The sequence below is a fragment of the Drosophila eugracilis genome, unplaced genomic scaffold (assembly GCF_018153835.1).
Source record: "Drosophila eugracilis isolate 14026-0451.02 unplaced genomic scaffold, ASM1815383v1 contig_75, whole genome shotgun sequence".
Lineage (NCBI taxonomy): Eukaryota > Metazoa > Arthropoda > Insecta > Diptera > Drosophilidae > Drosophila > Drosophila eugracilis.
Window position 1 is genome coordinate 1,930,888 of NW_024573645.1, and position 20,790 is coordinate 1,951,677.

Below are 20,790 nucleotides of genomic sequence, written 5' to 3' on the forward strand. Positions count from 1 at the left end.
TGCCTAAAACTAACCACTAAAATTTTGACTGACTAAGTTGGTTTTGTGAGAACTTAGGGCTAAAAACTAGCACACGGATACGGTACGTTTACGGATATACAACACGATTCCACTATTAAATGCAGAGCTGAATGACTGGTGACGACAGGGGCTGGGGGTGCACATTGATGGGGACAACGATTACTGGTTACATAAACACTACTCCGATTACTCCGCTCAATGCCAGCCACTGCTGCCACATCCGAGTCTCAGGGCCTCATTCCTGCTTCAGTCGCTTGGCCTCGTTGCCTACGTCACCGCCACTGCTGGCCGAGCTGGGAGTCGTCTGTTGCTCCGTGTCGCTGGTGATGTACGCAAACTGGCACTCGAACTCAAAGTCCATGTCCTTTTTCTAGAAAAAAGAAGGGAGCATTAGAAGAATTTCAATATCAATAACTTAACGTACTCACCATCCTTTCACAGATTACGGCAATGGCTGTCTTGTCTTGGGCCTCGGCAATCTTGTGCTCCACCAAATAGAACATGTATTCATCGAACAGCAGGCGAATCAGGTGGAAGCTGCCGAAACTGGAGGCGGATCTTAGTGTCAGGTCCCGGATGATCATCGAGCTGTAGAAGCTCCACTTCAGCAGGAACTGCCGAGCAGCTCTGGCATACGTAGGTTTCCCGTTGTATTCCTCCATGGCCGATTCTACAACCAGTTGTAGCCAGCTGGCCCACTGCTCCAGGGAGCTCTGCTGCTGCAGGGCGGCCTTGAAGTCGGTCTCCAAACGTTGCACTACAGCGGGGGCACATTGACTCACCCATGCAGCTTGTTCCTGAGAAATAGATTGTTCAATTAGTTTTTAGCTACGCAACATAAGGTCATTAAGCTCACCTGTACATTGTGGAAATCGACGCGATTTAGATCGCTGAGCATTTGGGAGATCTGGGCGCCATTCTGGAGCACTGCCCGAGCAGCCTGCGCCAGGTGATTCAGCGAGGTGTAGCGCCGCAGCGTTTGGCAGAAGGCCGAGACTGCACTGGTCTTGATCTGTGCCAGCTGCTCCGGCACGCCCAGCATGCTCTCGCAGAGCCAGATCTCCAGGTTCTTAGCAAAGTTACGGATGGCCTGGGTGAGGGCATTTGGTATGGAGCGAAGGACATCCGGTATAATGACATCAACGGTGTTTTGATAGAATTGGTAGTCAACCTAGTCATGAAATTGATTAGACGAATTAATATATAGGAAATGGAAATGTTTTAAGTTAGTTTTGTAAAAGAGTTTTTGCTTAAAAAGTGACTTCAAACTTGAACTGATTTCGCTTTCGCTCGTGAATAAATCTTGTAGAAATTTCAGAAATTCGGAACAGACTACTCGGGAGCCGAATCCCGGCTATCATTGGCTACCAATTCACTCCGACCCACCTCTCGCACGAACTTCTGCACTTCTGCGCAGTGACACAACAGATACAGCTTCGTTTTGCTCAAGTACTTCTCCTCCTCGCACTCATCCAGGTTGTTATTGTCGCTGGCCCGCCAGAAGTCCCGCAGCAGGAACTCCACGGTGTTGAACTCCAGATTGAGCACTGCATCCAGGAAGGACTCACAATGCTCGCGGTATAAGGCCCGGAATGTGTCCACATCTTCCAAAGTCAGTTCGCTGTTGAAACTATGGTTCAGCTCGATAGCCGGAAACGAGGGCAGGGCACTCGTCCCATCGCCAATGTACTAGGAGGGGATATAAATTAGTCAATAAATGGATTAAGTTTAAAAGAGATATTTACATATTAATTGGAAAATGACGTTGATATATTAAAAAATAACTAAAACTTTAATACGAAATGAGTTGATAAAAAAGTTACTAAAATACAACTTTGCCCTTATTATTCAGGTTGAAAAAATAATAATGGGCTTATTTATTGATTTTTATTTTAATAGATATGTTTTTAAGAAGTTTTAAGATATGTATTTTAGGAAATAAACGAGCTTGAATTTAAAGTGTTAAGATAAATTTCTCACTTTTTAGGACAGAGTTTTTGTGATTATTTTACAAAAAGCTACTTTTATGCACTTTTTATAAAGATACTTTTCGAAAACTAGTTGGTAATTCGCTTAATAGATAAAATTTTCACTGATTTTTATTTAGTTTCAAATTTAACAACAAACTTCCAAAACAGGAAATTAAATCCTCACCTGAATGCAACGTCTCATAGGTCTCCGGCTTGAAGGTGTGCTTCTTGGTGCCGTTGCTGTGTCGCTGTCCGTGGCCACCGCCCAGTCCATTTGATCCGGACAATTGTCCGGCTGTGCTGCTGGTCACACTGACCATGGGTCCTGGTCCACCAGATCCCGATCCATCCGGTGATGGGCCATAGCCGGCAGCCAGCATCTGCTTGTCGTCCATGGCCTGACTGTTCAGCAGGGAGCCGGGCTTGATGCGGATGCCATAGTAGTGATACTTGGAGTTGCCGCGCGTGCCCAGGCGACGTGTGCGCAGTCCGGAGAACACAGAGCGTATCAGCTTGCCGAAGCTGGCCGCATTCACGGGCTCCAGTTTGTGTTCGCTGCAATGCTGCATGTAATGGTTGTACAGCGTACTCCTGGGCAGGCTCACCCCGTCCGCCGTTTCGTAGTTGCGCGACAGCCACTTGATCTGAAAGAGAGATGGATATATATATAGGCATTGGGGGATGTTGAACTTGAGGGGTGCGTAGCCATGGGGATGCACTCACCGTTGCCGAGGCAATCTTGTTGCTGCTGCCGAGCGCACTCTGGTCAGAGTCTGGGGAGGCCCCTCCGCCGCCTGTTCCCAGGCTGCCGCCGCTAGCCGAATGGGTCGTGGTCGTCGAGGTGGGCGTCTGGGGCGTGCTCTGCGCCTCCTGGATGTACGCGACCTCCTGCACCCAGTGGCGATTAGTTCCGTTCACCCGGTCCGCATCCCGCTCCCAATCCCTGCTACTCACCGTCAGGCTGTGCGGCGAATCGCGTCCATGCGATTGTGACTGAGACTGCGACTGCGACAGCGAGTGTGTGGAGCCGTTAAGGAGGATGCCCTCCTCCACAGGCACCAGGTACGGCAGTGTGGTGGAGTGTGCCCCATTTGAGGAGCCACCGGCCGATGAGGTGGCACCATATTGACCCGTGGTTGAGTAGTAGGCCGTCTGGCCGTTGCCCTGGTAATCCCCCACCGGGCAGAATGGATAGGTCCTGAAATTGGCAAGGCAACAAGGTAAGATAAAGGTCGAACTCTGGGTATTTATCTATTTAGTAAGTTCCTCTTGGGTCCCCACTCACATTTGTGTCTGGCTGGAGTTGCTGTGGTACAGCTCCGAGTCCACATATTGCACTTGGTAGTTCTGCTCTTGGCCAGAAACTGGAAAATAGTGGAAAATAGGAGCGTTTTAATAGAGTTTTGGTAATTTCAGATTGTAAGGTTAAAAGTAAATTTTACCATAAATATTCCTACTTTAATTGTTTTTCTAGTTTTATACTAATCATATTTCCGATAGCTTATATATAAAGCTAAGCCGTCGGAAAAGAAGCTTTTTCCGACGGTAAATTTATCATTCAAAATTAAGATTAAGTAAGTTTTTCTTATTAATTTCCTTAAGTAAGAAGGTACTTTAAAGAAAAGCTTGAATTTTAAAAAATAATCTGTATGGATACATATTGGGAATAATAATTTTTAGTATCAGCTTAGTTTATGGAATACTTTTTTGAACAAAAAATCGAAACCTAACAAGTCTTCTACCTACAGAAGGTAGTTTTCTTAATTGCACCACAAACTTTGAACACAAAGATACATCTGTAAATACTCTTGAGAACAGTCCCAAGTCCTCCGTCTGTCTATTCACTTCATTAAGTTGCCACCATGGGAAAACACACTTGACACTCTCCTGGCCACACACGAACATATAGCCCGGCAAACAGGTGCTTCAGATACCGTATTCAAAGTTCAAAGTTTGAACAGAAATCGATTGGATTGGAGGAGGAGAGGGGCAGATATTTACCACCGCAGTAGGACAAATTGTTGTGCCGTCGATGATGGTGGTGGTACATGGTGGTGCTGGAGGATCCTCCGGTTATGCTTGTTGCGGTGCCGGCGGTACAAGAAGAGTTTGCCGATGAGGAAGGTGCACTGGCACCCGTTCCACTACCCGAACCCGTTCTCGATCCCAAACCAATCCCAGAACAATTGCTATAACTAGTTGCACTGGCACTGGCCACAAAGGTCTGATGATGGTGGTGATGATGATGGTGGTGCAACTGCAATTGGAGCTGGGCGGGCGGTGGTGCTGGCGCGGGATTCGTGGTCACGGATTGCTTGCAGCGACACTTCTCCAGCAGATTCGAGTAGGCCACGGCAGCAGCGGCGGTGGAACTGATCACTGGCGGCGTTGGTGGCGACTCCAACGGAATGGGGCAAGTTGGTGACGGATGGTGGTGATGCTGCTGCTGTTGATGATGGTGCTGGAGCTGCTGCTGCTGCTGTTGGAGGTGGTGGTGGCGCGTCTGGCAGTCAAAGCCGTACCGCGAATGCATTCGTTTGGCCGGAGGTGGAGCGTAGTCTGCTGGAATTGGTGATCCCTAAACTGGGTGAATGTATCCGCGGTTCTCAGATGATTCCGAAAAGTGTTTCTTCTAAAACTTTAGGCTGTTTTCTTAAGTTTTCTTTACTTAAATCGGAAGTCCAGCACATGGCTAAATGTTAAGATTGAAATTTTCGAAGGTTTGTAAGATCAATGAGAATGATCTTTCAACAAAGATTTCCAAAGTCTTTCAAATTTTTCAAATACGATTTTTATCAAGAACGAATTTTGCAAAACTCTAATAAAAATTTTATAATCCAAAAAGTCCAATAAGTAACGTTTTGATGACAAGAATCCTATATCATAATAAAAATATCCAAATCCAAGTAGAGAATTTTAAAGATGAGACTACAGAGGTAAGAATCCAATTATCAGATTTCCAGAAATATAATCCATAGATTCAGTTTTAAAGATCCTGGACCATAGCTTCATAGCTTAACGAAGATCCACAATTGAAAGTCCAAAATGTATGTAAATCAAAGGCGCCGAAGTTCAGTGGCGTAAGTGGAGAAGACAAACGGTTGCTTCTGGCAACTGGGCAACTGGCTCAGAAAGCGAAAGTGAAATCCTTGACCAGGCAACGCTCCATTCAGATCTCCTCTCCTTTCGACTGTGGGTGGTATTTGTATTTGTATTTGTATTTGCATTCGTATTCGTATGGTCTTGAGTCTTGGGTTGCGATGGCTGGAATCGAAGGACGGATGCTGGATGCTGTGTGGATGGCGTGGAAACGGAGCAACCAGTGCCTGCGAACGGTAGAATTACAACTGAATCCAAAATCAAATGTTATCCTAGCAATATGCCTCCGAAAATAATGATGATGGCGAACTCACGACGACGGCGGCGCAGCAACGAATTAAATTACAACAACGGCGGCTGCTGCCTCGGCGGTTGGGTGGTTGCCCTGGTGGGTGGTGGTTGCTATTATGATCCGTATACCCGTAGCGAGTAATCCAACCCAGACCCTCGAGCTGGTTTTTTTCGCCCTCCCCTTCCCACACCTCGTACTCTCAGTACCCGGTTTCAAGCGGTGTGCTGGCTAATTCCGGGCTCAAAGTCGCATTTTCTGGGATCTGCACAAGTGGTGGTCGAGATGGGTGGACTCCGTGGGTGTCCTGTGGAGTCCTGGGATGCTGGATACGCAAGCGGGATGGCAACACGACGACAGCGTCAAGGCAACGACGCCTGGCCAATCCCACTTCTCAACGGTTGCTAGGCAGCCTCTCTGTCTCGCTCTCACCATCTGGCCCTCTCGCTTGCACAGTCGCAACATCAACCCCTGGATGAGGATGCTGAAGGATGTATCCTGGCCAACCAAATCGCTTGCTGCCATCCCTTCGGCATTGGGATGGAGATGTGGGAGTTTCCATGGCCGATGATGAAGAGAAAAAGATGTGGGTGGTTGCTGGGATGATATACAGGAGTGGTTTGGGTTTGGGTGGAGTAGAGAAAGCAGCCGGAATGGCATACCATGCGTGGAATTTTTCCATATTCTCCCCGTGGTCAGGCCAGTATTTCTGTTCTTTCCGTTCGGTTTTTTGTTTTTTGGCAGCTTCCTCTTGGTCACCGCTTTGCATGGCATATTTCAGATATTAATTTTGCTGCTACTGCGGAGAAGAAGGAGGAGGAGGTCCTTGTGTGTGTTCGTATATGCATGTGGATCCTGAAGTTGCTGCGGTCAGACCTGCGGGTTGTAAACCCCTGCCTTTGACCCCAAACATTTTCCCTTTGACACGCTGCTGCTGCAAACTGTAAATATTAACAGGTGCCCCTTGGGGCTATTTCGACAATTTTGTGAATGTGGAAGTGATGACTGGCAACCCCCGGCAGGCGAGGCACTTAACAATGGCAGTGGGAATGGTCTTTTAAAGTTGTCAAGGCTTAAACTGATTTAAATGTCATGCACAGGATCTTTTGAGGTTCCTTCAAGTGGACCGCATTCTCGCCAAAACATTTGGCCTCTCAATGATTTTGGTTTCAGTGCACAAGCAGTTTGGCTTTGGTAATTGCCTTTGGAATGGATAGAGATTGGATCTCTGACAGATGGAAGATTAAGTGGGGTAAAGGCAAAAAGTTAAGTTTTAAGGATGATTGATAACTCGAGAAACCTGAAATAGGTTGAATTTTATATAGAGATGCTTTTTAATAATGTTTTTTTACTCAAACAAGTTCAAGAATCCACCAATATTGATCATAGAAATCGGAATAAGAAAACAAATGTCTCTACAAAATTATAATAAAGTCATTGGACAATAGTCAAAAATACAGATCAATCTCATAACCACAAAGAAAAAATATTTCAATCATGATAGGGCAGAACACTAACTGTTCTTTCTAAAATTTGAGTTCAAAAGGTCTATTGTAAAATTCACTTTGATGCGCCACTTGTCCAAATTCCCAGCTCCACTCCACATGGGCAACATGGGAGCTAAAAGTTGAGCACACAAATTGCCAGGATAACGATAGCGGACAAGTGCAGAATAAAGTTAAGAGAGTGAGGGAAGGGGCGCAACTGGCTTATCCTGCATCTCTACGACTATAACGTCAACAAACAATTAACCTTTTTGTGAGCCGGACACTGGCTCAGGGGGGCGGGATGAGCCTCAATGGGATTGGCCTGGGCTAAACTGGGGTCAAAGAGGTGAGTCCTTTGTAGAGCTTCACTTGCTGTGATTGCCACAGCGAGATAGCATTCTCCGAGAATTATGAACTACAGACTCGCTTTTGACAAATAAATTTGCGCTTATCTTGATTGCCAGCTTGCCAGCAGAACACAAATAACTTTTCTGTTAGCACAATTAAAAGAAGCCCGGCATATGCCAATGTTCTCTAACTAAGTTGGAACTTGGAATTCAGGAAAGAGCTTGGCAACCACCATCGCCCACATCATTCGTCCACCTAACCATCATCATAGCAATCACCGACCAACCACTTCAACTGGTATGGATTCCCGCGTTGTATTTTTCTATTTATAGTTCCTGGCGTTATTAAATGTTAAGCTCGTCGTCGTCGTCATCGTCTTCTGCCTCGTCGATTCGATGAGCACCCAGCAAATCCGTATCAATTGAAAAATACAATACAACATATTCGAGAAAGGTGAAATATGGCGTGGGCATCCTCCATCCAATCTGGTGATAAACACCCACAACCGAAGCCGGAGCTATGATACCCTTCCGTACATGTACTCGTGAATATAAAAGAGATTCCTCGTCAATTTCGATTCGAAATCAGTGCACTGGGAGAAATGCATTGATTGAATTTTTAACAAAACAACTTAATTTATAAAATTGTTGATAAAATAATGACAAAAATGCGCAATAAACCAGAGGTGAGATGTTTTTTGTGGACTTTTCACTTTTCTTACAGGAAACTTCATTAATCTTTAAAAAAATTAGCTAAATGAGTTTTTTTAGGTTGAAAAACCAGAGGGATAATGCCTTATATAGGATTATAAAACATAGAATTTAAGAAATTTATAGAATTAGAAAACTTATTCGTTGACTTTTTTAAGTGATGATTTTTGGAAAAAAACAAAACCAGAAATTTCTTTTAGTGTTAGAGTATTTGAGTCCTTTATGAAGGACGAAGGTATTAGTTGACAGCGGGCGGTTATTAGCGAGTCGTCGACTCATCCACGTGAGCACTAAGCACCACCCCCACCCCTCTCGAGCTCAGCACCCCTTTGCCCCCTCCCCAGTGCATCCAGGGACCCGGATCACGCACCGTGTGAAGCCCTCTCAATTTGTTGTGATTACCCGATGTTGCCATTGAGGATGTTTGCCCTCCTGCGTGTCCTGGTGGTGGTAATTTGTGCTAATAAAATCAAGTACGATACCAAACATTCGTATCCCGACCCTTTTCGTTGTCCGAATTTGTTATATAGATAGATAGTTCCGCGGCGAAGTGTAATCTCGATTAAATCATTGTGCGGCGCTCGAGTGGATGATAATAATTATGTCTGTGCCGGGGATATCATTCGCAGTGTGTCGTCCTCTATCGTCTCAATCCCAGCTGCACTTTGCCTCTTTGTTGCTTTTTGTTTTGCACGTGGCTCAAACGGATTCGTGTGTCGTGTGTCCATGGACAGGTAGTATCTATATCCTCCACGGGGTGTGCGTGTGTTTGCCCTATCTATCCATTCATCCATCTGCCTAACCACCCATCCATCAAACCATCCAGCCATTCATTCTTGTATCACTGCTCGTCGTTTCATTTTCCAAATTAAGTCGGTTTAATTGTGATATCAGGCAAACGTTTAAAATACGCCGGATTTTAAGCTGGTCCTTGTTTCCAGCTCACTCCCTTTCCCTTTTTCCCAATGGCAGGACATGTTGATCCTGTCATTATTTTTGTTTACAAAGCCGCGACTTTTGCTGTTTGTTGTTTCCCGTTTGCTGGTTTCCGCTTTGATTTCCGCCCATCATCGCAAGTGCCGCCCATCAAATCAGGAGTTTCTCTTTCGGCTCAGGACTTTAGGGAAGTGGCTTTTTCCGCTCTCAACTGGAATAAATCTGTAATGCGAATCGTAGCTTGTTTGTTTTTTTTTGCGGCATTGCAGTTTTTTCGCGTATTAACAAAGTGATATCGTAATTGATATTTATCCATCAGATTTTGCACAGATTTTATCAAGGGAATCTCTGCAGTAAGCTGATTTATTAATTTGAGAAGTTAGGGATATTTTCAAGGGATATTCTCTTAGTAATTTGACAGATTTTAAAACGTTTTTTTAACTTTAATAGATATATTTTTAAAATGCGCTTTTTGGTTTTAGCTTGATGGTTATTTTGAAAAGCATTGTCTAAGCCAAAACATACATTTTAATGTGTGATTTTCATTGGTAATACATAAGAATACATAAGCCTTTTAAATTTCATTAATAAGCCAAAACTAAGGTTCTCCTATTCCGTAAGGTAGTTTCAAGGAAACTTATATACTCCTTTAAAAATTATTCCGAGACTTACCTGTCACCGTAATAAACGGCGTTCCATCATCATCCTCGGTGGCTTGCACCACGGTCACCTGACCACTGGCCACTTGCTGGGCCAGATCTACGTTATCCTTGACCAGATCAGCCATACTATGAATGGGTATCGAGTGGGTCACAGTGTTGCCGTTGGGCTCCGTGGTGGTAATAGTGCCGATAGTGTCGCTACTGCTGTTCACCACATGCCCATGAAGATGGGCATCGCTGCTCGAATCCTCGGCATCCATTGGCAGTACGACACGGATCACTTCCAGCTGATCAGCATCCGTTGTCACTGCTCCAGTGGAGTCGTCGTCGTCGAGTTTTTTCTGCAAAAGCTGGCAGTTCTGCAAAAGGGGTAGAAGTTTTACCTATTTATCAAGGAAGGATAATCAGGTAAGGTTTTTGTTTATTTAAATTATTTTTTCTCTTTAAATCAATGGAGTTTCCAGTTTAGTAGAACTTAACAAGCCAAAACTAAAGTTATGATGTTAATAAAGACTAAATAAATAAAACTTAAGAGCTTAAAATGTTCACTCAAGAAGAAGTAATTTACAAGGAATTGATATAACAAAAAAAAAGATTTTTAGTGGGAATTTTCTTGTTATTAAAAATGTTTTCTATATTAAATAAGTTTTCCCAACTCAACTTTAAGTTCACCCACCTGTGTCATGACATCCTCCAGTGTGGCAGAGACAACGACTCCATCCTCCGTGCAGAACTCAAACTGCTCGGCATGCGGTGGCGAGCTGATGCTGTTGGTGGTGCTGGCTCCAAGGGTTCCGGTGGCTGCACTCTCCACCTCAACGGTCAGATGCTGCTGCTGCTGCTCCTCCGCTGAATCCTCCGGGACCGAGGTGGCATCTACGATGGCTGAGCGCGTCGAGATGATGAACTGGCGCTGCGATGCCAGGCGTGTGGTCATTGGTTTGGGGTTTTGGATTCACTGTTACAGAAAAGTTATTCCTCCAGGTCGATGATGACTGCTAAATTCGTTGACTAGTAAGTAAGCTCGTTCTATCTCAATCGTTTTAGTATTTGTCTTCTTCTAGTTTCTTGCATAAAAGAGTTAAGGCAATGGCGGTGTTTAGGTTTAGTTTTTCAGCTTCTTTAAGTTGCTCCTGGTGGATGCTGCAATGGGAAAGTGAAATTTTCGCAAATTTAACAAGGCATGTCGTCAATCAAAGAGCAGGTATTCAATAAGGAATCATCGTCATCATCATCCACCAAAAGACCGCCCACTCCTACGCCATCTCTACCCCATCCTTCGTTGCCCCCTGATTGTGTGATGGTGGTGGTGCTCCTGTCACTGTGGTGGTGGCTCGTGCTGCTTCCGCTGGGGCGTTGCTATGAAATTAAACTTTTCGCAGGTATTTCTTCATGCTTTGATTTCCTCATCGCTTTGTTCTCCACGCAGCAGGAGCAGCAGCAGAAAAATATATCTATAGGTATAAATATAAATATATGTGCATATATACGGATGTCTATTGTGTAAAACATCGTATTTTTTCCGGGCGGCCATTTTGATTTCCTTACAATTGCTGACGGATCTTTGGGCGAGCTCCTTTCTTACAAGTACAGCATACATTTGGGGGCTATGCTTGGAGATTTCTTTTTTGTTTGCGGAATCACTGGACACATTGGCGTAGTTGTGTCGAAATTGAAGGGGCTTAAAATTGTCATTTTGAGTTTCTTTTGCTTAAGTAAGAAGCTATTAGAACTGCCCTTAATTTTAATTTCAGTAAGAATTATCCGAGTAACAATAACTAATTAAAAATTTCATTTTCTGAGTTTGGTTGACAAAAATGTAAGTGTAGTTTCATATTTGCCTATTTAAATAAATAATTAAAACAGAAAAACTGTATAAACATTTCCTTACTTAAAGTAAGGAAGCTTATTAACTAACACAAGCTTTCTGCTGCATTATTCCTTCCTTATTAACTTAATCATTCTTAGTGCCTCCCTCAGGCAAGTGTTGACCATTAACTGTACTTACATAATCCCACACCAAGGGATCCATTTCTTGATTCTGGCCTACGGCTCTGCCTTTGGCCAATTAATTTCTGGCCAATTGTTATTGTTGGGGACCAAAAATACATACGCGAATTAATCAAAGAAAAACAGATTTCACTGAGGCAATTTCATCGATAATAAATAACAAGCTTGCATTTAGCTTTGTCACCTTAAAGTTCACTTTAAGTTATGATTTTTTGAACTTCTTGATAAAAATTAGTAAGAATGTAATTTACAGTTTTTTGTTTAATGGGTTGTTTTCTGTTTGGGATTCGTTAGATAAATGTTAGATTATTTTTTCCTTTGGTTTCTCTGTATTTATTAGTTTTGGTAAATTCACTTAAATTCTGATTCATTTTCGTTATTTGAAGTAGTTTTGGAGTTTAAATTTTAAATGTTTTCCATTTTTGTAACTGCTGTTAAGTACATTTATTATTATTATTTTAGTATTTATACATATATAAATTTAAACTTTTTATATAAATTTATATTTTGTGTAATATTTCTAATCTTGCTACGTTCATTTTCATCCTTTCTTGCACTATTTTTGTCTTTCCTCTAACGTTTTATTTACAATTTAGTCAGCTAGACTTAGAGCTTCTAATTTTCACACTTTGTGCGCTTTTCTTGCCACTTTTGCACCTGACACATGCACTTGTTCACAGGGCAACCTGCTCAATGTAAATAAGTTCTGGAGAAGGCGACGCTGGCAACGTCAACGTCCATCCCGAAAAGGGGAATTGAACTTTCGACGGAAGAGTTCCCGGTTAATAACAGGGGATCCCCGTGTTTTTTGAAAGCGCGGACAGGACAAACGACCCGGCATACGTCATTTGGTCTGGGAGTCGTCGGAGTTGTTGTTTATAAACAATAAACGAAGTCGGGAGTTCCTGGGGGAAAATCATTATGGGGGTTGGGTGGCTAATGCGTTACCCACCACCCCCCTTTTACCAGGAAGGAAGTGCACTCTGGTTCTTCAGTTTCAGTTTAGTACACAAATCAAGCGGCGCGCTTGGCGAGCTCATAAATTTTGACGCGTGAAAAGTGCAGCTCACTGGCTTTCTAGGGGAAGTTTTCCCAGTCACGACACCCACACTATAACCACTACTTCGCAGGTGTACACCTCTATAGTACACCTGTACAGTCCACCCACACACCGATACACACACAACCGCGAATAAATCACTAAGGACGCGCAACGCCAAATTATTGATCAAATAACTTCTTTTTTCGGGATATTATTCACGCTTGCTTCTGGTCTTTGTAGTTCTCTCGTAGGATTTTCTTTCCTATAGGATTGGGAAATTACCGTGTATATATATAGATATAGATATAGATATCTGGTGGCTGCTATAGTTATTGCTGCTGCGGTGTGTTTACCTCGAGCGTGAATATGCAACTACGGCGGGGAAAAGTCTTTGCCCAAGAGCAGCACTAACGGAAAACACAAACTGAAAACTACCAACACTCTGGCAATGACAATGGCCAAAAGGGGTTGATAGTTTGGTAATAGGGAATTGGAATTGGTCAAAATGCACTTGGTACTTCTGCTGATGTTGTTCTTTTTTTTTTTTTGGTGTTGCTGCTGCCGTAAAATTGCTGTTGGCAGAGCGAGATGGAAACTTATTTGAATGGCATTTGAATTTGAAATTGAATGCATAATATAGTGTGTGATAAACCAACGAATACAGTAAGAACTCCCTATGCTAGATTCTGATTATTTATTTATATATATGTATACCAATTAAAACTGGCATTAAAAGTAAAGAAATAACTAACTAATTTTTAACATTTTCTTGAAAAGACTCCCAAAAGTTTTCTTTTGACTGAATAAAAAATATTCAATTCCTGCTTGCTCACTACTAAATTAATGTAAACTAACCTTATTTTAGAATATTAACAATGTAAGATTATAATGTGAATCTTTTATATTAGCTTATATAGCTTCATATTAGACAGAGTCTAAAATGTGCAAATTAATATTTGTAACATGCTTCTTGGTTGATTTATCACTTTTTTAGTGAAGAATCTTGGAAATCTTAGTAAGGTTAATGTTATATTGGTATGTATTTTTAATAAACATTTATTTTTTAACCAAAAGTCTTCTTTTAGATAACTGACTGTAGAATTACTTGCAATACCACATGTTCAGCTAAAAACTGGCAGGTAAATATACACAATAAAGGGCGGAGGACGAAAAAGCGGGTGTGGGTGCTGCACTTTTGGCCAGAGCATGGCATTGACCCTTTTTTGAATGTCCACCACCAGCACCACCTACCCCTAATCTTTCTCCGTCGGCAGCTGCGTTGTTATAGGGACAATTTCCAAGTCCTCGAGCTCAAGGGATGAGAGTGGGGTATGCCAAATACTAAACGCCAAATACAAAATACAGAAGCTCAGACAGCGTGACGCTTTCATGCCTAATATTCATATTCACCTAATGGCTGTGGCAGGTAGGATACGTCGCATAGACAGGATAGATTGTATAGATAGTACAGAAAGGATAGCGAAACATGTGTTGAGAACAGGACACCAATTTAGGTGGTGCAGATGTGTAATGCACCTCACAGATGGTTGATGTGGGCATTGGACATGTTTATTAGGACATTTTGTCAGGATGATTTTTAAACATTCTTGAAGGAATTGCTTATAATCTTTAGAATAACGTTTATAAATGCTAAGATAGAAGTACAGATCAATTTGTGCATTAAAAAAGTTCAATTTTTTGTAATTCTGATTAACAAAATAAACTAGCTTTGATAGTAACCTTAAGTAGATGTTTGAATGATTGAAAAATAAGTTTCCTCTCTCAAGTTTAGTTCTTGAAAGTTTAGGTACATGGTTTAAGCAATAACTTAGTACAAATTTTCAGCTATAAAATCCTTAACCTTGCTTTAAAATCTATTATCTTTTCAATCACGTATTACCCCCTATACCACTATGAAACTTGATCTAAAAATAACAGGTAACCGAGGAAAATGTTTTCAAAAACATCATTCATTGTTCCTCTACTAATTGGAAACTCAAAACTAGTCATACCCATGGGCTATTTTTTATGAACATTTTTAATACAAAAAAGATACGGACTAGTGGAATTCATTGGAAAAAAATGCATTTTCTACATTTTCAGTATTTTTGTTGCCATTTCAGTTTCGTTTAGAACCGATGGACAAATTGACATTGACATTCATTAGAAAGGACACTCCTCATCAAATGAAGATGATGAATGTAATGTGGCACTCGCTTGCTGGGCGTGTGGCATGCGTCCTGCCCCGCCCTCTTCGACCACGACCGCGTTGCGTCCCTTTCCCTGCCTATTCTCTATCAAATCCCACACCATCACTTTCCGGGGACGAAGACGGAGGCAGTGAAGCAGGACGAGTGGCGAGGCAGCAAAGCGGAAGTGTACAGGCGGTTGGAGTTTGGTCTTTGCACTTCTCTAAATTTTTGGGGGAAAATTGGTAATTAGGTTTAAAGTTGGTAATTTTTTAAGTTTTTCAAAAGTTAATTTCTAAAAGAAATTCTTTAAGTAAAAAACTACGGAAATTTATTTTTTTAAATATATAAAAATGTTTGATTATTGACGTTTAAGAAAGGTTTAAAGGTTAATATTTTGAAAATACCAAACTAAATTTCTTCGAGTGTACCAGGAGTCGGTGGATTCCTGGTCTTACACCTGGCGCCAGGACCCGTTGTAATGTGCAACCGGCCATGGCACACTCCATATGGATATACATCATGGATGGAGAAGTCCTTCGAGGGTGGGGGGACGGTTTCAGGATCTAGGTTAGGGATGAGGAGTGCAGGGTGCAAGATCAAGGGAATGGAGGAGGGGTTGCTGGCTGGTTGCTTTCGGTTTTCTTTGGGATAGGATAGAAATTGGGATGCCTCGACCGCCAGGAGGACTCGACTTAATTGTCTCTAAATGGGAAAACGCGCAAATGAAAATGCGGAAAAACCGCTGACTACCTTGCTGGTTGGGTAATTTTCTCATTTTCTCGTTCAATGAAAATTCGTTGGCTGAAAATGAGAAAACTTTGCCGGCTTTTGATCTTTTGATTTGTTGGAAAAAAGTTTTTCTTCTTTATTTTTTCTGCCTTCATTTTTTATAGGGTTTGATAATAAGTAGGTCTTTGTATATATGTAAATCCTAATATATGTACTAGAATCTAGAACTTACCATAATGACTAGTGAGCCTGGCTCCTGGAACTCGAATCTTTAATATATTTTCGGTTTTCAAAAAGCTCTTTCCATGTTGTTCAACTTTTTTCTTGGCGGAGTTGCTTGGATGATCCCCTTTTAAGTTGGGTTTTCCGTTAATCCTTGGGTTTTCCAACTGGATTACGACGTAGTAACGGGACCGGAAGGAAATGGCTAGTGTTTTGGGCTTTTTTTGTTGCTAGGCAACAGAACAAAACAACAAACACACAAAAAACCCACGGGTTTCGACAATTTTCGATTTCTTTAAGAAATATCCTAACATTTCACCGTATTCCCTGAAAAATTGCACTATTTATTAATAAGTTCCTTTGTTTGAGGTAAAGTTTGCACGTTCTAATAGGAAAAACAAAAAAAATAATAATTTGTTGCTGAGGTACAACAGCTGATTAGAGGAGAGGTGGCAACACTAACAGCTGTGCGAACAGTGTTGGTTAATCTTTGAAATGGTAAATTCACACAGCAACGTTGACATTCGAAATAGGCGGGAATTTTGAATTTCTTAGGGAAAATTATCTTTTACTAATGTTTAATTAGTGTGTGGTAATTGTTTATAACTCGCTTAAAACAACTTTCACAAAGTGCATTCTTTCGCCCTTAAGTAAACGTGATCAATTTGCCGCACATTGTGTTAATATGAGTATTATGTTGCGTCATTTGCAAATATAGATGTGTAACTTCCTGTGTATAACTTCCTGTAGTTCCATGTTTTTCCCAGTGTGAAAGTGTTTTTCACGCGTAAAAAAAGGGAAAAAACAGGAAACTTAGGAGATTGGAGGTGACTAGGAATGGAGACAAAGGCAGGCGGACAGCACGATTGTTGCTACTCTTACGTGGTTGACAATCGTTTACATTTAGGGAGTCGAGAGTTGAGAACTAAGTCAAAGTCAGTTTGCAATGGAAGTCTAGCTCGCCCGCGTACATATCTAGGGGGCAAAGCTGTTGCAACACGTTTCGAGTCTTTCGTGATGCGACCGGTGACATAAGCGTTTGTTCTTGCCGGCTTACCAGTGACATGGGTGTTTTCGGCGACCATGGCGTATACATGACGTGCTTAGCTCCTGTGCGTTGCAAAATCAAAAATAGTGGCAAGTCGAGAATGGCAGGCAATCAGGAACAGAAACAGACTTCACGGCGAGACTTTGGCCCGTTGCGATTTGGCATTCTGTGACTGTCCACAGACATACACACATACCCATAACCTCTGCAAAATCTGAAATCCACTCGATTTTAGCTTGATGCCATTACAGCCAGAAATTGTCCAAATATATGTAAGTATATCCCTCGGTGTGCGCATATAATTAACACCACCTCCTCCACGAGTCCAAGTCCGACTTTGAAACCAAAGAAAGTCACTTCGCAGTCGTCGTTGGTTTTGTTGGCATCTAATTTCAAAACCCGCCTTTTGTTTAATTTATCAACAAAAAACTCGGCAACAGCAGCGCAAAAAAATAAAATGAAAAACAAACATTCACATGCAAAACGTGCAACAATTTGTAGCCTACTTAAGGTTACTTTATCTACTTAGTTATTTTAAAAACAAAACGGAGTATATTTAAGTATATAATTTGAGAAGTTTTTTATTAAATTAATCTAAACTCTAGAAGAAACATATATATTAGTGATCTTCAGTCCTTGAACTTCTGTCGAACGCATCTTGGCATGGGAAATAAGTAGACCAACATATTGAAGGCGGCTAAGCCCACGGCAAATGCGCAAGAGGCGGCCACATCGATGGTTTCCTATTGCAGTTAACATTAATTATAATTTTAACCTAATAAATTATTATATCATCATTCTACTTACATCTGGATCCGGCAATCCCAGTCGCTCGTGCATGAAGTCAGCTGGCTTGGGACAGATCACGGAAGCTGTTGGAGTGCAATTAAGCTTCCGGGACTGGAAGGCGATGCTATGCAGCAAGGAGGATGCATAGCGAGTGTGGGTGCCCTTGGTGTTGTCTTGCAGCCAAGGTTGGAGGCCTTTGAAGGAGCTGAATGTAGATACGATTTTGAATAGCAAATAAGTAAATATATATTCTTAATAATATTCTTAATATATATTCTTAATAGAGACCTTTAACTCACCGCACAGTTCCACTGGCCAATGCAATACTAATCACCAGCACATAGGTCACTGCAATAGCTGCATTGAAGGGAACCTTGACCACCAAAAGGAAGGCAATCGTAAGTTGCTCGGCAAGTACAAAACTAGACCAAAGAGCCACCAGCAAATAGGCGAAGACTATGCCATTATTATACTTCACATCCAAGAGAAGACTGAAACAAATAGCAAACTTAGTTATCAAACCATTTTCCGAGGCCCAAGAACTTACGGATAAAGAACACAGCTAGCGATTACTGCGGATACGGCGGAGAATGGTATGGACACGGAGTTGTAGGCAATCAGTAAAGTGGTCCCCGAATATAGGCCCTCTGGTGTGTCCTGCGAGAACTTCTTGCGCCAAATGGGAACTGAAAGTTAGTCACTAGAAGCTATAAAGGGAACCTTGACAGTTAAAGCCACTACTCACATAGGGATATGGTGGTCAAGATTCCGCAGCCGTAAGACAAGCCTAAAATATTAAGGATCATGCCGTTTTTGGTAAAGAATCCATGTGCATCGTCCTGGAATATCACCATGAGTTTAACATTTATAGTCATTTTACATATATCATTGACTTACCCCGAGATCTGTGTAGAACGCCCAAAGGATGCTCAAAGCCAAAGGAAGTAATAACATGCGGAGGAAAAGCGTCTTCATGCCCACGAGACCACACGAGAAGGTTGATGCCAGTAGTTTCCTTAAAATAAAAGAAATAATAATTACTTCATTTTTAAATTACAAAAACTAACACAATAAATACTTACAAATACAACATAACCCAAACTTTAAGTTCACCTGGTTTCCCATAAGCCAAAGGCACCTTGCCTGATCCCATGTTATTCAGAGGGGCATCCGAGATGGGAGTTTCGCGAGAGAAGCGCTCCACCAACGCCTCAATCTGCTGGCTGGACTCCAAGAATCGATCGCGACTCCGACGATCCACCGTGGACAGGCAGAGATAGTACATTAAAGGATTTTCCAGCTGTGGACAGGGAAAGCCAATGCCATGGAAGTACTCTAGCATGGCACGAGTACCACCGGAATACACCACTCCACCTAGGCAGAGGAACAGTGCACGATCCAAGAATGGAAACACATCGGAGCGTGGCTTCTCCAGGGAAAGAAGAATGCCACAGCCGGTCTTCTTGGCAGTGTTGGACAAAATTGATATCAGCAGATAGGCACTCAAGGGATCCAGGCCATGCGTCGGTTCATCCAACAATAGCATGACTAAAATTCCAGATTTATTATAAAAGAACTTACTTTTGATATTTGGGTATCTAACCTGGATCTCTGACCAATTGTATTCCAATGGCCAGACGTCTTGCCTCGCTGATGTTAAGGTATTCCACTCTCTTGTGAGCCACTTGTGATAGGGCCAGATCCGCCAGCACTTGTCGCACCTTGGAACTCTTCAGATAGCCACTTAACTGCAAAGGAATTACTTATTATCCCACTGTATATTATTTATTCGAATTCTATCTCAATAACTCATACGCAGTTACCGCATTTTTAATAAGAACAATACAAGTACCACCTTATATGCTTTTAAGAGTCTCCATATTTGTTTCAATGACCTTTTTGGGGAGATTGAAAAGCAATCAGAACTTAACATTCAAGATTAGAACTTGCTGATATATATAATTTATAAACCGATTATTAAAACATCAATTTTTTAAGAAAATCTGGCTCTCTGATCGAAGACCTTTTCAAGAAGCCTTTTAAGGAATGTGGAGTTCTATGTATGATTATCAGATATCATCTTAAAAGCTTGTTTATGGCTTCTAATATAATATATTATAGAGTACTACTCACTATGGTGGGAGTGTAGTGAAGAGTCTGGGCCACTGTTAGGCCGGGAACAAAGGTGCAGGACTGGGTGACATAGCCGCATCGCTGTTGGAAAAGTGCCTTTGAGAGAGGGGATCCATTGAGCAGCACCTGACCGCGAGTAGCTCCATCAGCACGCCTAGAAATGACGTCTAGAAGAGCCCTCTTACCACTACCTAAACATCAACAATGATTTATTTTATTGATTTGGAAATATCTATTTTTGTAAATACCTTTCGAACCCAGAATGGCCATAACCTCGCCGCTGTGCACTGTGAGATTGACGCCTTTGAGCACCAGGGCCGAGTTGCCGGCTCCATTAAAACAGCCACCACCATCCACCTGTTGTTGAAACCAAAAGAAAACAAAGAAGTTTTTTATGCATGAGAGGGAGTTTTCCACGAGTCTGAAGAGAACCTACCTCGGTGGTATGGAAAATGTTATGGGCTTCCAGTACGTAATCGCTGCCGATCATTTTCATAGCCACCACTGGGAGAGCTGCTTTTGTTTGTTTATATTTCTCTCTCTCTCTGCCCTTTTGGCTTAACGCTCTTTTCGTGGACCAAGAGTGGCTTTTGTAAGAGCTGATTTCGAGATAGAGGGAAGAGAATATAGAGAGGATTATTAAGAGAACTCATTATATTTCCAGCGTTCAAAACTTGGTAAAAGATAAAACAACTTTTAATACGAAATATGAAGTTATTAAACTAAGAATAGAAATATTTTGTATATATTTTTTATGAACTTTGATATTTTAAAAATATGTTAGAAAATTTTAAAAGAGATATTTTCCAGGGAGAGTAAGAAATGGAGAGAAGACATAACAGAGAGGTTTTTATATACCAATACATAATAACGGTATTTGGTTAAAACTGAAGAAACTTTTAAAATAAAAATTTAAAAACTTTACAATAAGATGCATTTTTGCAGTAATTTTTAGAATATTTTTCTACAACTTTAATATTTCATAGCTAACTTCTTAAGCGATCAACAAAAATTTATTTAACACCACTAACCTCCGTGAACACGTCTAAACCAACTGAGCGCGCTGTTCCAACTGAACTGAAACTGTTGCTCGACCGCAAAGG

The 20,790-nt window shown here is 41.8% G+C and overlaps 2 protein-coding genes across 12 annotated transcripts; both read right to left on the minus strand.

The window, feature by feature from the left end:
* Window positions 1-87: 87 nt before the first annotated feature.
* Window positions 88-16,155, minus strand: LOC108117514 (DNA-binding protein RFX2). Of its 11 annotated transcripts, XM_041819460.1 has the most exons (12): window positions 15,728-16,153; window positions 10,199-10,665; window positions 9,533-9,881; window positions 3,277-3,355; window positions 2,946-3,189; window positions 2,715-2,879; window positions 2,187-2,635; window positions 1,845-1,854; window positions 1,408-1,710; window positions 878-1,192; window positions 450-818; window positions 88-391 (listed from the first exon to the last, which is right to left on the minus strand). In XM_041819460.1, the coding sequence occupies exons 2-12, from the start codon at window positions 10,457-10,459 to the stop codon at window positions 257-259; spliced, it is 2,679 nt and encodes an 892-aa protein (XP_041675394.1). In that variant the 5' UTR covers window positions 10,460-10,665; window positions 15,728-16,153; the 3' UTR covers window positions 88-256. The 11 variants fall into 11 exon arrangements, with proteins under 11 accessions (XP_041675394.1, XP_041675396.1, XP_041675395.1 ...); XM_041819462.1 differs by lacking the exons at window positions 9,533-9,881; window positions 10,199-10,665; window positions 15,728-16,153 and adding an exon at window positions 3,993-5,386; XM_041819461.1 differs by lacking the exons at window positions 9,533-9,881; window positions 10,199-10,665; window positions 15,728-16,153 and adding an exon at window positions 3,993-5,387 and having other exon boundaries at window positions 2,715-3,189.
* A 1,165-nt stretch (window positions 16,156-17,320) lies between these two features.
* LOC108117466 (ATP-binding cassette sub-family G member 5) lies at window positions 17,321-20,753 on the minus strand. Its single transcript, XM_017229888.2, has 12 exons — window positions 20,719-20,753; window positions 20,124-20,286; window positions 19,936-20,044; window positions 19,688-19,878; window positions 19,158-19,302; window positions 18,637-19,102; window positions 18,452-18,569; window positions 18,300-18,393; window positions 18,102-18,240; window positions 17,854-18,045; window positions 17,573-17,759; window positions 17,321-17,508 (listed from the first exon to the last, which is right to left on the minus strand). Exons 2-12 carry the CDS (start codon window positions 20,181-20,183, stop codon window positions 17,395-17,397), a joined length of 1,815 nt encoding a protein of 604 aa, XP_017085377.1. The 5' UTR covers window positions 20,184-20,286; window positions 20,719-20,753; the 3' UTR covers window positions 17,321-17,394.
* Window positions 20,754-20,790: the final 37 nt, after the last annotated feature.

Bases quoted from the DNA above. Each gene is read 5' to 3' on its own strand.
- LOC108117466 (XM_017229888.2), bottom strand. From the start codon at position 20,183: ATGAAAATGATCGGCAGCGATTACGTACTGGAAGCCCATAACATTTTC. The intron at 19,879-19,935 runs GTATTTACAAAA...GTTGATGTTTAG, and splicing joins GGCCATTCTGGGTTCGAAAG to GTAGTGGTAAGAGGGCTCTT. The intron at 19,103-19,157 runs GTTAGATACCCA...CTGGAATTTTAG, and splicing joins ACAATTGGTCAGAGATCCAG to TCATGCTATTGTTGGATGAA.
- LOC108117514 (XM_041819460.1), bottom strand. From the start codon at position 10,459: ATGACCACACGCCTGGCATCGCAGCGCCAGTTCATCATCTCGACGCGC. The intron at 9,882-10,198 runs GTGGGTGAACTT...CCCCTTTTGCAG, and splicing joins TGGAGGATGTCATGACACAG to AACTGCCAGCTTTTGCAGAA. The intron at 392-449 runs GTGAGTACGTTA...TCTTTTTTCTAG, and splicing joins CCGTAATCTGTGAAAGGATG to AAAAAGGACATGGACTTTGA.